This window comes from Chiloscyllium plagiosum, unplaced genomic scaffold (assembly GCF_037043375.1).
Source record: "Chiloscyllium plagiosum isolate Xiang-an unplaced genomic scaffold, Cpla_swu_hap1 HiC_scaffold_23, whole genome shotgun sequence".
NCBI classification, from domain to species: Eukaryota; Metazoa; Chordata; class Chondrichthyes; order Orectolobiformes; family Hemiscylliidae; genus Chiloscyllium; species Chiloscyllium plagiosum.
In genome coordinates, this window is record NW_028270161.1 from 55,416,496 (window position 1) to 55,433,171 (window position 16,676).

The following is a 16,676-nucleotide window of genomic DNA, read 5'->3' on the forward strand; positions in this document are numbered from 1 at the left end:
TACAAGATGTTGGTTAGGTGACAGCTGGAATCCACTTTATAGGAGGAGTGTGATAGGACTGGAAAGGGTGCGCAGTAGATTTACCAGGAAGAAACTTTCCTGCTTGATAGAGGGCTCAATGGCTGGGGTGGGTGGAAGCGGGGGCATAGATTTAAGGAAAGGAACAGAAGGTTTAGAGGAGTAGAGGAACACCTGTAAGGAATGCCTGTAAGACTGGTCAAGGCAGAAACCCTCAATACTTTTAAGAAGTATTTAGATGGACACTTGTGATGCCAGGGCATGTGATGCTGTGGGTCAATTGCTGGAAAATGGGATGAGAATGGTGAGGGTGTTTTTGACCAGCATGGTCCAAAGGGCTATTTTTCTATGCTGTTAATTTGCTATGTTAAAGGTACGATTAACAACAAGTTGTTGGCAAGGTAAGTTTATGGATGAACATTTTTATATACCTTCTGTTGTAAGGTGTTTGTGGGATCAACACACAAGGAGTTAAACAACTTTGTGCTGTGCTTGGAATGTAATGCATCTGTGAGTGTAAGGCAAAGATGCTGCCTTGGGTAAATGAACTGACAATGATTTCTCAAACACACTCATCCACATCTTTGCTTTGTTGACACAATAGGTGTTTGTCAGATGATATCGTAAACGTAGTTGAATTACAGGAAAAGTTGAGGAGGCCAGATAACCATGGTATCTGATTGATTGATTGGAATGATAGAGAAGAATCTAGTCTTTTTGCCTGACCCCATGTTATTCTGATATCACTTTCATATATTGTTCATGCACTATGTTTTAGTGGCTGTTTGCACGAAATGTAGGGAGTGGATAAAGAGTGGAGCTGGAAAAAGCACAGCGTAAGAAAAGGAGAGTTGATGTTTTAGGTCCGAACCTTTTCATTAAGATTGGGGGAGGGGAAGGAGGCTGAGAAATAAAGAGGAGAAAATAGTGGGGCTGGGAGAAAAGTGGCATCTGCTGCCCTTGTCTAGGGTGAGGGGTTCTGGATTTGGATGTACTATTGAGGGAGCACTTGTGAATTACTGGAGTGGTGTTGTGTAAATGGTACACGCTGTTGCTACTGTATGTCACTGGAGAGAGTGAATGTTGGAAGGTAGTGGATGGAGGGCTCCTTTTGAATGGAACTGCACTCATCCGAGTACAAAGTATTCAACCAGAGGACTGTTTTGGAGTGTCAAGTGGTGAACTACTCACCATAGAATTCCCAGCCTCTGATCTGCTCTTGTAGCCAGTGTATTTATATGGCTGACCCAGTTTACTTTCTGGTTAATGGTAACTCCTCTGATGTTGATAGTGGGATAATGGAAGTCAAGATCTTTAATCAGACTAGTAATGACATAACCCCATACGTAGGGTCAGATGCATTGCACTTCTCAATTCCAGTACAACTAGAAGAAAGTGGCAATCAGAGAGCCTATGAGGAAGAACACCTCATCTTCTTCCTTTTGCGTTTACAACCGTACGGCCTAAATATAGAATTCACCCGTTTTCAAATCTCCTCACCATCGCCCCCCTTCTTCCTGCCTCATCCCAGGCCCAGCCCAGCCTCTTTCCCACCCACCCCCCCCCCCCCCATCCTGTTAATCTGACCTAACCTGTCCATCTTCCTTCCCACCTATCTGCTCCATTCTTCCCACTGACCAATTACAGCCACCTCCTACCTGCATCCATATTTCACCATCCCACTCGCCACTTGGCACTCCAAAGCAGTCCACTATCTACAAAGCGTAAGTCAGGAGCATGGCTGAATACTCTGTACTTGGATGAGTGCAATTCCATTCAAAGGAGCCGTCCATCCACTACCTTCCAACATTCACTCTCTCCAGTGACATGCAGTGGCAACAGCTTGTACCGTTTATAAGGTACCACTCCAGTAATTCACAAGTGCTCCCTCGACAGTACCATCCAAATCTAGAACCTCACCCTAGATAAGGGCAGCCAAGCCCCACACAGCATCCTGCCCTGAAATGACATCGTTGTCACTTCGCATTTGCTGGGCCAAATGGAACTCTTTTTCCGAGTAGCTGACTGACATCACGTGGACTGCAGCAGTTCAAGAAAACATGTCTGGGGAAATTGGGGATGGGTAATAAATGCTGGCTCAGTCGGTGACACCCACATTCCACAGTGAACACAGAAATTAATGCATGTGTCCATAATCTCATTAAATGATCAAAATAAATTGAACTTTTTTTTGTTCTAATCATTTGTAGCTTCATGTAAATGTTCTTCTCGTAAATCATCTGCGACTAATTATTTGTGCTTTAATCAGATAAAGTAAAAGTGAACGTAATGCAAGATATATTTTTTTTGACCACCAAAGGCAAGTGAAATCCTTCCCTTTTCATCAACTGTTTCTTTAAATATTTGAATGTCAATTACTTGCAGACAAAGGAGCTCTCTGGAGAAATTGAGATGCTGGTCACGTGGTTGAAACAAATAGGTGAACTGAAAATAAACTCTGAAGATCTGAATGAAGCTAAGCTTGAGGTAAGTCTCGCTATCTATTCAGGTCTCCTCTTGCAAATGTTTTCAGCCCTTGAAGTGGTGGGTACCGTTACGTACTTGTGGTCTGTTTATAATTTCAAAACAAATTGGGTTGAACCAACTCTGCCTCTGATCATATGGAAAATTGCTGTATTCTAATCATTGGACAGAGTCTTTTAATCAACAACCTTTTGAACTTGATTTGTGATTTGAACATTTTTTTTTTCATAGCTTCACTAAAGTTTGGAAGCAGACTATTCGGTCCGTCGAGTCCACACTGACCCTCTGAAGACTATCCCATCCAGAACCAGTCCCAACCCTGCATTTCCCAAGGCCAACCCACCTAGCCTGACATCCCCAGACATTATGGGCAATTTGGCATGGCCAATCCACCTAGCCCGCACATCTTTGGATTGTGGGAGGAAACCGGAGCAGCCGGAGGAAACTCTCTCAGACTCAGGGAGAACGTGCAAAGTCGAGACAGATAGTCGCCTGAGGCTGGAATCGAACCTGGGACCCTGGTGCTGTGAGGTAGCAGTGCTAACCACTGTACCTCCACATCATCCCAATGTTCCAATGGGGCTGACAAATCTTGATTTTTGGAGTTCTCATATGACTTTTGTAACAATCCTGGACTAAGTTAACATGAAATGTGCTCTCAATTCAGATTTGCACTGGTTAACTTATTGACACTTTGCTCAGAGATTCTGAAACACTGCAGTTCTGATTTTTTTGTTTTGCAAGACAAATATTTGTTACCTTTGAGTGTTGGCAACAGTTGCACCAAATGACAGAAACTGAAGGCTTTTCCAATAAACATTAAAAGTTTAGCATCTTCCAAAGAATCTCACCTAAGCAGGAGGTGATGTTTGTAAGGGGATGGAGATGAGTGGCTAAAAATTTAAAAGACTTTAATAGTTAACGCAATATCATCTACACACCGGTTTGCTGTACTGCTCCTCTATATTACCATCATCATAGAGTTATACAGCACGGAAACAGACCCTTTGGTCCAACTAATCCATGCCGGTCAGATATCCTAAATTAATCCAGTCTTATTCACCAGTATTTGGCCCATATCCCTCTAAGACCTTCCTATTCATCTAAGTATCCAAATGCCTTTTAAATGTTGGAATTGTACCAGCCTCCACCTCTTCCCCTAGCAGCTCATTCCATATATGCACCACTCTGTGTGAAAACATTGCCCCTTCCATCCCTTGTATATCTTTCCCCTCTCACCCTAAACCTATGCCCTCTAGTTTGGGCTCCCTCACTCTAGGGAAAAGACCTTAGCTGTTCACCAACAGTAGTAGTTTGGAGTATGATAAGTTATGTTGAATGAAGGATCCGCAGTCACTTCAGATCATATTTGACTGTCTCCACACTGTGGGGCAAAAATCTTTCTAGGAAGATCATCCCATATGTGTAAGCAGACTTCCTGATCCAACTTATTACCCTACACATGCACACACAGGGCGTTCTCTGCTAGTGTCTTTGCCCGGCTGAAATCTGTTGCCTCTTGTCCTCCATGGTTGTCCGTGAGACAGTGTCAACGCAGGTGTCTCATTTACAAGTACATTTGGGTAAGTTTTACATTGTCAAATGTCCATCATTTGCAGCCTGTGGTTAGCCGATGTTTTGAAGTAACTATAAATATAACCTGATTGCAGAAGTGTTCCTCCCACTCGCACATTGCGTTTGAAGTTGGATTGTAATTGAGTGTATGGTATAGGCAGGCGGAGGTGGGTTTGGAATCTCCCCTCCCCCTCAAGTATGCCTTTGATTCTCTTGCCATTAGAAACTTGTGGGCAGGTTCGATGAACGAATGGGGTCTTTAAACTGATAAAAGATGAAGTAGATGCAGCAAAGTTACTTCCTCTTGAACCAGCACAACAGGGCAGAACTGTAAAATTAGAGCAAGATCATTCAAGAGTGAATTTAGGAAGTGTGGTTTCATTTATGAGGGTATAGCAATTCTCTCCCAAAAAGGTAATACATGCTGAGGCCAAATTAAATTTTCAAAATAGGTTTTTGTTCAGTAATGATGCCAAGTGATATGGATCAAAGACCAGGAAACATAGTTGAAATACAAATATGGCATGATCTGTGCGAATGTATATTGCAATAAGCTTCAGGGAGGAGAGGACTAAATGGCCTATTCCTGCTTCTGTAATGTATTATAAATAGAATGTATGTTTCCTGCCTATTATCAGTATGTTCTGTTGTGGAAGCAGTTATGTTTTGTAAAAAAGAGAGATTGGACAGACTGGGTTTGTTTTTCCTTAGAGCAGTGGAGTCTGAGAGGAGACATGATTGAGATAGATAAAATTCTGACAGGCTCGGAGAGGAAAGGACTTTTCCCGTTAATGGAGGGAGCGATGACCAAAGGCATAGATTGAAGGTAAGGGCCAGGAGGTTTAGAAGGGACATTAAAAAATTCTTCTGCGCTGAGAAAGTGGTGGGTAACTAGAACTCACTCACTGTAAGGATGGTAGCGACAGAAACCCTTGTCACATTTAACATAGAATACAGAACATTACAGCGCAATGCAGGCCCTTCGGCCCTCGATGGTTTCACAGATCAGTGCAACAATCTGAAGCCCATCTAACCTACTCTATTCCATTATCATCCATATGTTTATACAATGACCATTTAAATGTCCTTACTTTACTGAGTAAAGAACCTACTTTTGACATCTGTCCTATATCTATCACCCCTCAATTTAAACCTATGTCCTCTCATGCTAGCCATCACCATCTGAGGAAAAAGGCTCTCATTGTCCACCCTAGCTAATCCTCATCATCTCGTATGTCTCTATTCAGAACCACCTTCTCTCTAACGAAAACAGTCTCAAGTCCTCATAACACCATCGCTCCATACCAGGCAACATCCTGGTAAATCTCCTCTGCACTTTTTCCAAAGCTTCCGCATCTTTCCAAAAATGTGGCAACCAGAATTGTACACAATACTCCAAGTGCAGCCACACCAGAGTTTTGTACAGCTGCAAAATGACCTCATGGCTCTGAAACTCAATCCCTCTACCAATAAAAGCTAACACACCATACACCACCTTAACAACACTATCAAACTAGGTGGCAACTTTCAGGGATCTATGGACAGGGACACAGATCTCTCTCTTCTCATCCACACTACCAAGAATCTTACCATTAGCACACTACTCTGTATTCCTGTTACTCCTTACAACATGAAATACTTCACACTTTTCCGCATTAAACTCCATTTACCACCTCTCAGCCCAGTTCTGCAGCTTATCTATGTTCCTCTGTAACCTGCAACATCCTTCTGCACCATCCATAACTCCACCGACCTTAGTGAGATCCACAAATATACTAACCCATCCTTTGACACCCTCATCCCGGTCATTTATAAAATAGACAGACAGCAGTGAGCTTAAAACAGGTCCTTGCGGTACACCACCAGTAACTGAACTCCAGGTTGAACATTTCCCAACAACCAGCACTCTGTCTTCTGTCAGCTCGCCAATTTCTGATCCAAACCACTAAATCACCCTCAATCCCATGATATTTTCTGCAATAGCCTACCATGGGGAACCTTATCGAACGCTGTGCTGAAATCCATATACATCACATCAACCGCTTTACCCTTATCCACCTATTTGGTCACCTTCTCAAAGAACTCAATAAGTTGAGAGGCACGACCTACCCTTCACAAAACCGTGTTGACTGTCCCTACTCAACTTATTCCTTTCTAGATGATTATAAATCCTATCTCTTATAATCCTTTCCAACACTCTACGCACAACAGAAGTAAGGCTCACTGGTCTATAATTATGACGATTGTCTCTACTTACCTTGACCAAGGAGACAACATTTGCTATCTTCCAGTGTTCTGGCACTATTCCTGTAGACAATGACGACCTAAAGATCAATCTCCTCCCTGGCTTCCCAGAGAATCCTAGGATAAATCCCATCAGGCCCAGGGGACTCCACACAGACAGTTGCCTGAGGCGGGAATTGAACCCGGGTATCTGGCGCTGTGACGCAGCAGTGCTAACCACTATGCTGCCCATAGGGCTTTCCTTGATACTACCTGCCAAAGACTTCTCATGTATGTTTAGGCAAGGTAGGGAATTCAATGCCCTTAATATTTAGATGTGCACTTGTGATGCCATGGCTTACGAGGCTAAGGGCACATTATCTGGGCTGACACCAATTGTTAACGTTAACCTGAGCATGTAACTTTTTTTAAAAAATGTTTTGTGAGTTTCACTACTTTCATATGTAAATATCACTGTCATTCTAACAGATGAGAGACTTAACAAACAATCCAGGTATTTTTCAATGTATATCACACTGTAAACGTTTGCTATAAATTCTGTCTTACAATTGTGTCCTCCACAACCACCTGATGAAGGAGTGGCGCTCCGAAAGCTAGTGCTTCCAATTAAACCTGTTGGACTATGACCTAGTGTTGTGTGATTTTTAACTTTAAGGCTAAGGGCCAAGTGCTGGAAAATAGGATTAGAATAGTGGGAAGTGTTTTTTTTGGCATAGACTCAATAGGCAGAATGTCCTTTTTTTTGATGCTGTATACCTACATTTCTATGACTCTGTTTTCTTGTCCTCTACCACAATTAAATGTTTCCAGCAGAAAGCTTTTTAGATTTGAAATAGTTATTTATTCTCACACCCTTACCAGAATTAAATGTGACTTCTCTCGCTCATTCTCGCATGTCCACACACTTGTGATCTGTTGCAGGTAAAGATTATAAATTATCAGCAGTCTTCGGTTTATGATCTCTCGTGTCCTGCAAGCCAGGTCTGATTTGTTGATTGAAGATGCCATCTTAAAGTTTAGTGAAGGCTCTTGTAAGTTGGTAGGTTGTCATTGGACTGTGATGTACCTTGTAATTTGAAGGGGGTTGGTTTTCAGATAAGATTTTAAATGGAGTTGGTTATTGTTCTGGCTACCTGATATAATGTAGCTCGTTTCCAAATTGGATTCAGACTGAGCTGTTACATTTGTGCCTTTTGGTGGAGCTGCCTGCAACATGTTTAGCACTTTTTTTTCCTGATGGTGTGTATGTCAATTCCAGTTAGCTCAGTTCTTGTTGAACGTGTTCTCCTAGTTTGGAGTGGAGAAACCATTCGCAATACAGTAGAAAGTTGATGGAGTCCATTCACTTCCCTTCTGCGGTAAATTAGTTTGCACGGTTTCCAAGTGTCCAAAATTAAACCGGCTGCAAGTTCTTCAATCGTTTTATGTTGGTCCATCATTTTAAGGAACATGGGAGCAGCTCATTCAGTTTATTGAGCCCGTCTTACCATGATCGGATCGACAACAATCTCCTTGAATGGCAGAACAGATCCAATGAGCTGAATGGCCTACAACGCCCATGACTTACGGTCTTGGACTGCACCTCCTCAACAAAGCCATGGGGTATGATTTCCCCGCATCAACCCAATTGATTCCTGGTAAGAAACTTGTAAGTTTCAACATCTCCTGGTTTTTCTAGCTTTAGAGGATATAGATCCATGCAGCTTCCTCAATCTTTCCCCAAAGATTAGCCCATCATTCCAAGAATCAGTCTGGACATCTACAGTGCTCCAGATGTGCGCACACCAATGCTTGGTATAATTACAGAAAGATGACTTAACTCGTGCACTAAATCATAAATCATGATAAAAGCTGACATACCATCTGCCTCCCTAATTGCTCAACACAGTCCGACATTAACAAGAATACCTTGGGTCCTTTTGGACACGAACAATTCCTAACCTCTCGTTAAGTTTCTGTTACTGACCAATTTGATATTTTATTTGGCTTTTGTATTCAAATCATTAAGACTGTGAATAGCTGGGCCTAACCAGTAATCCTTGTACTACCCCTCCAGTCACATCCTGTCATCTAAAGAATTTATTTTGTACTGTTATTTGCCTGTTAAACAATTGTTGTCACTACATTGCCCCCTATCCCATGAATGCAAATTTGGCTTACTAACCTGTGCAGGACCTTTTTTATTAAAAACTTTCCGAAAATCAAAATACATCACATCCTCCGGTTCCTCCTTATCAAATCCACATTGACCCTGCCTGACTTTACCTATATTTTTGAATTGTCCAGTTACATGAACAAATGGGCTTCCAAATCCCAACTGAGTTTGGAAGGCACTTATTATCTGAAAGAGAGCCCCTGCTGATCCATTCTGCTATATTCTACTTTTGGTTTTAAGATTTTGTAGAGAAAGCATTTTGAAAATATTTTCTGTTCCTTTTCTGAGCTTTCCAACAGACGTGAATTTGAAGTCGTCTTCCTCTGATTGTTCAGTTAATAGAATAATCAAACAATACACTGCACAAACTCTCTTTGTCCTTGTTAATCCCGAGGTGATCTGTTATTCTATTGCTGTGTTTCTACTTTCAGTTAAATATTCACTTTTCAGATTTTTTTTCTGACTGGAATATAACTTGTGCTGTCATAGTTTCTGTTTTAGTAAAGGTGCAGGCACACTATGGGGTAAAGCTTAATCTCTGAGAAACGGTTCTGTTAAATTGCAACCCCTCCACCCCTAGTTATCAGTACAAATGTCTTTCTGCAGAGCGTTGGTATGAAGTCTGTTCTATTGGATCTGGATCCAGTGAAGCCAGAGGGAAGAACAGCACAGTTGGGTGCTCTGCTTCAGGTTTCATTCACTGAGTCTCATGTTTCCCACCCCCCAGCTATGGATGGGGTGCCAAACTGCCTCATGCAGTTGCTAACCTTTACAGTATAGGTGAACTGGGAACAGGCAGTAAAAAAGCTCGCATTTATATAGCAGCTTTCACATCCTCTGGCTGTAAAGCACATCTATGGTAGTACCTTTTGAATTGTAGCCACTGTTCAGTCATGTTTCCCTACATTACTGTTGACATGTGCCACGATTCCACTATCCATGTTGATGTCGTAGCTGTGCAGTACAGAAGAGGCCCTTCAGCCCATCAAGTATGTGCCAACCTATCTGCATTATTCCCACTGTCTAGCACTTAGGCTTGAACGTTATGACATTCCGACCAGATTCCGACCACTACCTGCCTCATTATTGAGCCATTGAATAAGAGGAACAGCTGCTTCCTGTCCACTTGGTTCATGCCCCTTGTTAAAAGATTATGAGCAGATCATTGATTTTGGGTTTTTATTTTGAAATGATATCGACAGCAAGGTAAATGTCAGCCCAGGATAAGGAGCTGGAACACCCCTGCCCTTCCAACGGGAATGGGCTAACTCAGTAGTGCCCATGAGTTAGAATGCCACCTAAAATGGCAACTTTGTTGTACTCATGGCCTGATAATTGGTCTCGAACCATGACTCTGGGGCCTGAGCGTTGTCAACATGCTGCTGTGTAGTGTGTGTGTGTGTGTGTGTGACCATTGTTCACATGACAAACGCTTTGTCCCCTGTCAATTTTGGGCTGAATTCATTCCTAACTGCGAGGGTGCGCATGGATTCTTCCAGTGTCAGTCTTGCCTTTTACTGTTGAGAGCTCTGGTTTGAGCAGAAATCGCTCAACCTTCCAGCAGGATTGGGAATTGGGGGACTGGGGGTGGGTGTAGGGTTTGTGCATAAGGAGCAACTATGAGGTGAGGGGGAAAAAAAAGATGATTTTCCCACCCAGTGAATAGTCAAGGTCTGGAGTGCACTGCCTAGAAATGTGCTGGAGAAAGTGAGGACTGCAGATGCTGGAGATCTGAACTGAAAAATGTTTTGCTGGAAAAGAGCAGCAGGTCAGGCAGCATCAAAGGTGCAGGAGAATCAACGTTTCGGGCATAAGTCCTTCTTCAGAAGGACTTGTGCCCGAAATGTCGATTCCTTGCTCCTTTGCTGCTAGAAATGTGGTGAAGTCAGGTTCAACTGAGACATTCAAGAGAACAATGGGTAATTATTTAAATAGGAATGTTTAGCAAGGGGGGAGGGGGTGGGGTGGGCGGAAGGACATGAGAATGGCACCAAGTCAAAATACTCCAAGCTTGTGCACTCAATGGGCTGAATAGACTTCTGAACCATAACAATTCTGCAACCTTAGGCCTCCTTTTTGGTCTTGTTGACATTGATCCTTTTCCTGACCCCTACCACTTAAATTCTTCCTGCCAGCTGTAGCCATCCCCGATAACCTATACTTTTCCTTTTAGTTACTGGCCAATCCTTTTCACTGGCGAGAAAAGTCTGCCCCACGTTCTTAACATGAGACTTGGCCTAAAATGATTCCATCGAAAACTTTAGTCACCTTTCCACAGAAGGACATCCCAGATGCTGAGCAGAGGAGTCGGCCAAAGCTACAGGAGGAGACAGTGGTTAAGTGGCAATGTCAATGAGCTGTTAATCCAGAACCCCAGATTCATGTTGTCGGGCTCACTGGTTCGAATCTCAGCACGGCAGGTGGTGATAAAGTTTGAAACAATGAAAAGCTGGCCTAATGGGAACTGTCAATTGTTGTAAGAAAAAATCAATCCTTCTAAGGAAGGAAATCTGCCATCCTTGTGGTCTAGCCTACATGTAACTCCAGATGTACCCAAATAGTTGACTCGTAACTTGCCTCTGGGTAAAATTAGGGGTAGGCAATAAATGTTGGCCTAGTCAGTAAAGCCCACATCCCATGAACCAATTTAAAAAGTCTGAGTAGTATTAAGAACATTACACTGTCATTTTTTGTCACAGCAAATGGGGAAAGATCAGGGAGTATGAGGTAATTGGTTATCTTGAGGAATGCGCACACTCAAGGGATTGAAATTCTCTATTATTCTCTGAAAAGGAAGGGGCTGGGAAATCTGAACACAATTTAATCGTTTGACTTCTTGCCAATGCCTCACTCAGCGAAGAATAAAAGATATGACAGTTTGGTGCCAGGTTCCAAGCAAGGAGCTGTGTTTCTCTTTACTTTAACTGTTTCATTTTTTTTTTGTGTGAACCGAGTTCTCTTCACCCAAGCAATTTTTCTGCAAATCTACAAACTGAAGAAATAATATGTCCTGCTTGACGATCAGTAATAGAGTTGGACTGTGCTCTAACCATGGGTGGTGAGAAGAATGGGGAATGTTTATCTAACTTTTCCCATAGTTGCAGACACTAAATGATGTCTACTTTTTCTTACTGGTCAATCCTGATCACCTGATGAGAAAGTGGTGACAACCATCTGATGAAGGAGCAGCGCTCAGAAAGCTAGTGCCTCCACATAACCCTGTTGGACTATAACCTGGTTTTGAGAGATTTTTAATTTTGTCCACCCCAGTCCAACATCGGCTCCTCCAAGTCAATTCTAGCAGTCAACTGCCAAAACTTGAAGCATCGTGTCAGACTCAAAATGTTAACTGTTTCTCTCTCTCTCTGCATATGTGACCAGACCTACTGAGTTTCTCCAGTGCTTTAAAACATAGAACATAGAAGAATACAGTGCAGTACAGGCCCTTTGGCCCTCGATGTTGCGCCGATCCAAGCCCACCTAACCTACACTAGCCCACTATCCTCCATATGCCTATCCAATGCCCGCTTAAATGCCCATAAAGAGGGAGAGTCCACCACTGTGACTGGCAGGGCATTCCATGAACTCACGACTCGCTGAGTAAAGAACCTACCCCTAACATCTGTCCTATACCTACCACCCCTTAAAGCTATGCCCCCTCGTAATAGCTGACTCCATACGTGGAAAAACGGTCAACCCTATCTAAACCCCTAATCATCTTGTAATCATCTTTCTGCTTTTATTTCGGATTTCCAGCAACCACAGTATTTTATTTTAGCTATCAGAGCTTCCTTCGTGTGAAGCCATTTTTAATTATTGCTTTTTGCTACAATGACCGTTGTGCTGCTTTCATTAACAGTCTAATAAGGAAGTTAATGTTTGTTTTAGGGGAAGTAACCAGCGTGGATTCTTATTATCAGCATCTGACAGAAATGAAATGCATTTCTTAACACATTTTAGTTGCCCTATTTAATGCATCACTTTTTATTCCTAATAAGTATGTCAAGCGCATGTAGTTTTGCAGTAGCTACAGTTTCTCTCGCTTTCCTGCTTAATCCCCTTTTATTAGTCAGCAGTTAGAAACCCTGAGTAAAAGTGAAACTAATTATTTATCATTAACTTTTTCAGACCTCCGTTTCTCAATCTCCTTTTTTTTGGGTGTTTTCCTTTGTGGCCGTGGAATTCTGTGCCAAAGAAAGCAGTTGATGCCATTAAGGGGCTGGGAAATCAGCATTCAACTCAAGGCTTTAAGGAGTTAGATACGGTCATTTAATGCTAAAGGGATCAAAGGGTATGGGGAGAAATTGGGAACGGGGGCTGAGTTAGATGATCAGCCATGATCATATTGAATGATTGAGCAGGTTTGAAAGACTGAATGGCCCACTCTTCCTATTTTCTATGTTTTGTGGCCTTGGGCTAAATAGCAGAGCGAGTATCTTTAGGCCTATGCTTGAGGCTGTATGTAAAACTCACCAAAGATTCGTGCAATGATTGCATGAGTTTTGTACTTCTGGTTTGATTGCGGAATGTGTGGCACTGGAAAAGCACAGCCGGTCAGGCAGCATCCAAGGAGCAGGAGAGTCGATGTTTCTGCATGAGCTCTTCATTAGGAATGTGTCTGCAGTCCTCACTTTTTCTCCCTGATGAATGTAACTATCAAACTGGCTTACTCATGCTTTTTGCTTGATGTTTGTGTTTTCAAGATGAGCTGAGCTGGGCTGGGTTGGATTGTGGCGTGAGGATGTGTTTGGAGCCCAGTCTGTCAGGAATTCTTTACCTAGTCCTATTGGAGGTACAGGCTGACCAGCACCCTCCTGGCAATTGAATCTACAAGGGTGTAGCTAGATGTCCCTCCTGTGTAAATTAGCAACTAAAAGATCATAACAATTGCTCTCCCCTGCAGGGGGAGGCAGGTCAGATTCAATCCAGCCATTTTATAACCTCATCCACTTCCTGTTCTCACCAACCTCTGATTAAAAACAGTGCTGGAGAAACTCAGGCAGATTTGTGGCAGGAGGAACAGCGTTAATGTTTCGAGACCAATGAACTGCTGTTCTGAATTCTGTCTCTCTCTCTCGCCACAGATGCTGAGTTTCTCCAGTCCTTGTTAATTTTATCTTTGATCACCAACATCTGAAGTCTTTGGCTTTCATCTTAATTATTTGTTTGGATTTCCTGGTTTTTAACTTGGAACTCAAAGATTAAGTCCAGCAAGAGATAAAAGATGAACAAAAAGGTGCTGTTAGCTGGAATATTTTTCTGCGTCTTTTAGTTATTTGCGCGTTTCTTTTCAAACCTTTCTCCTGGCTAGTTTCAATTGCTTCAGGTGATGTGGATAGAAGAGAGCAATTAGAGAAAGGAAAATGGAGCCATTTTTTACAAATCTAGAGATCAATTTTGGCTTTGCACTGGATTCAAAAATACGACATATGATTTATTAATATCTTTCTGACCTAAGGGAGATGGTGGGTATCCGCAAGAGATTCACCACATGTTTATTGTCATTGCTATTAGGCAGGAACTCTGGAGCATAAATTGGGAAAAGATATTCTCAAGGAAATGCACAATAAAAATGTGGAGGTTGTTTAGGGAGCACTTGCTACAAGTGCTGAATATGTTTCTCACTGAAGCAAGGAAGGGATGGTAGGGTGAAGAAAAACTTAATGTTGAGGAAGTAAGGATTAGACAGGGCTCTAGAAGATTACAAGGCAGCCAGGGAGGAACTGAAGAATGGACTTAGGAGAGCTGGAAGGAGGCATGAAAAATCTTTAGCGAGCAGAATTAAGGAAAACCCCAAGGAGTTCCTCACTTCTGAGAGGAACAAGAGGATGGCCAGAGTGAGGGTAGGGCCGATCAGGGATAGTGCAGGGAACTTGTGTCTGGAGTCGGAGTATCCATAATGAATACTTTGTTTCAGTATTCACTATTGAAGGGGACCTTGTCATTTGTGAGGACAGCGTGAAATGGGCTGATATGCTCAAACAGGTTGATGTTAAGAACGAAAACGTGCTGAAAATCTTGAAAAGCAGAAGTCCCTGGGCCAGATGGGATGTACCCAAGGTTACTAGGGGAAGCGAGGGAAGAGATTGCTGCACCTTTGATGATAATTATTGGACAAGATTCTGAGAGACAGGATTTATGATTTATTTGGAAAAGCATAGCTTGATTAGAGATTGTCAGTATGGCTTTGTGAGGGACAGCTCATGTCTCACAAACCTTACTGAATTCTTTGAGGATGTGACCAAACCTATTGATGAAGGTAGAGCGGTGGATGTTGTGTACATGGATTTTAGCAAGGCATTTGATAAGGTTCCCCATAATAGGCTCATTCAGAAAGTAAGGAGGCATGGGATACTAGAAAATTTGGCTGTCTGGATATAGAATTGGCTGTCCCATAGATGACAGAGGATGTTAACTGATGGAAAGTATTCAGCTTGGAGCTCAGTGACCAGTGGTGTTTCACAGGGATCTGTCATGGGATGTCAGCTATTTGATTTTTATCAATGGCTTGGATGAGGAAGTGGAAGGGTGGGTTAGTAAGTTTGTCGATGACGTGAAGGTTGGTGGAGTTGTGGATAGTGTGGAGGGCTGTTATATGTTGCAACGGGACATTGACAGGATGCAGAGCTGGACTGAGTAGTAGATGGAGTTCAACCTGGAAAAATGTGAAGTAATTCATTTTGGAAGGCCGATTTTGGGGTTAAAGACCGGATTCTTGGCAGTGTGGAGGAATGGAAGGTTCTTTGGGTCCCCATCCATAGATCCCTCAAAGTTGCCACTCAAGTTCACAGCATTGTTAAGAAGGCATATGGTGTACTGGCTTTTATTAGCCGGGGGATTGAGTTTAAGAGCCACAAGGTTTTGCTGCAGCTCTACAAAACCCTGGTTAGACCACACTTGGCATATGGTGTTCAGTTCTGGTCACCTCAATATAGGAAGGATGTGGAAGCTTTAGAGAGGGTGCAGAGGAGATTTACCAGGATGTTGCCTGGACTGGAGGGCATGTCTAATGAAGAAAGTTTGAAGGAGCTTGGGCTTTTCTCATTGAAGTGAAGAAGGATGAGAGCTGACTTGATAGAGGTCTACAAGATGATGAGAGACCTAGATAGAGTGGATCGCCAGAGACTTCTTCCTATGGTGGAAATGTGCCTCGCAAAGGGGCATAATTTTAAGGTGATTGGAAGAATGTTTAGGGGAGATGAGAGAGGTAGGTTCTTTACATAGAGTGGTAGGTGTGTGGAATGCACTGCCAGAGGTGGTGGTAGAGTCAGAGACATTAGGGACATTGAAGCGATTCTTGGATAGGCACATAGATGATAGTAAGTGAAGGGGGTGTAGGTCAGTTTGATCTTTGAGTAGGATAAAAGGTCAGCACAACATTGAGGGCCAAAGGGCCTTTATTGAGGTGTTCTGTTCCATGTCGGTTTTCTCCCCAGTGGAGATCAAAGTTGACCTCTGCTAAGTTTATTCCTGTTGCCTGCCAATAATTTTAAAGCAATTGGTTGACTGTAGTTGAGATGACTCAAATATCCTTCCAGGTACCTGCTCTGCTCCAACTCTGGCCTTTTGAGCATCGCCAGTTTCCATGCATTTGACGTTTTTGATGGCTGTACATCAACTGTTTTGTCCAGAAGCTCTGGGATTTATTCTCCAGATCCCTCTAGTTCTGTCTTCCTTTTTTGTCACTCATCCGGCCAGCATTTTGGTCATCTGCCCTGTCTCCTTTTGTGTTTCAACACCAGATTTAATTTTGGGGCATTTTTCTACATGGTTTAGGTACTGGACAGATGGGAATTGTTGCCATCTCTTCCCGAGGATGAATTGGACGGGGTTGGAGGTTGCATATAGTTGAACGGAAATTTTATTTTGCTCTGTTGTGGCCTGGGGCGGATTGGAGCCCAGAGATGTCTGCACGGGGTAAGTGCATTTCTCAACCTAGACTTCCTAATTCTGCTTTTCATTTCGCTTTCCTCTCGCCCTGTTTCAGCACCTGAGAAATAATCTGCAGGAGAGAAGGCGTCTGTGGCTGCGGAACATCTGTGACTTGGAGGAGCAGAAGCTGGCTGTGGATCGGGAGTATGTCAGGCTGGCGAGCAACTTTCGAAGGAGCAGAACAGAGCAACTGCACCTGAGGAAGAGAGACGCCGCTAGGTGCGAAGAGTGAAGTAGGAACAATCCGCTGGTTTCTGGGCGAGTGGCA

At 42.9% G+C, this 16,676-nt stretch overlaps 1 protein-coding gene across 1 annotated transcript in view; it reads left to right on the forward strand.

The window, feature by feature from the left end:
• The window catches only part of irag2 (inositol 1,4,5-triphosphate receptor associated 2), a 169,467-nt gene that overhangs the window by 66,847 nt on the left and 85,944 nt on the right, over positions 1-16,676 (forward strand). Inside the window, exons 15-16 of the mRNA XM_043713369.2 lie at positions 2,404-2,505; positions 16,464-16,627. Coding sequence (XP_043569304.2) covers positions 2,404-2,505; positions 16,464-16,627 — 266 coding nt within the window. The remainder of the gene's footprint in view (positions 1-2,403; positions 2,506-16,463; positions 16,628-16,676) is intronic.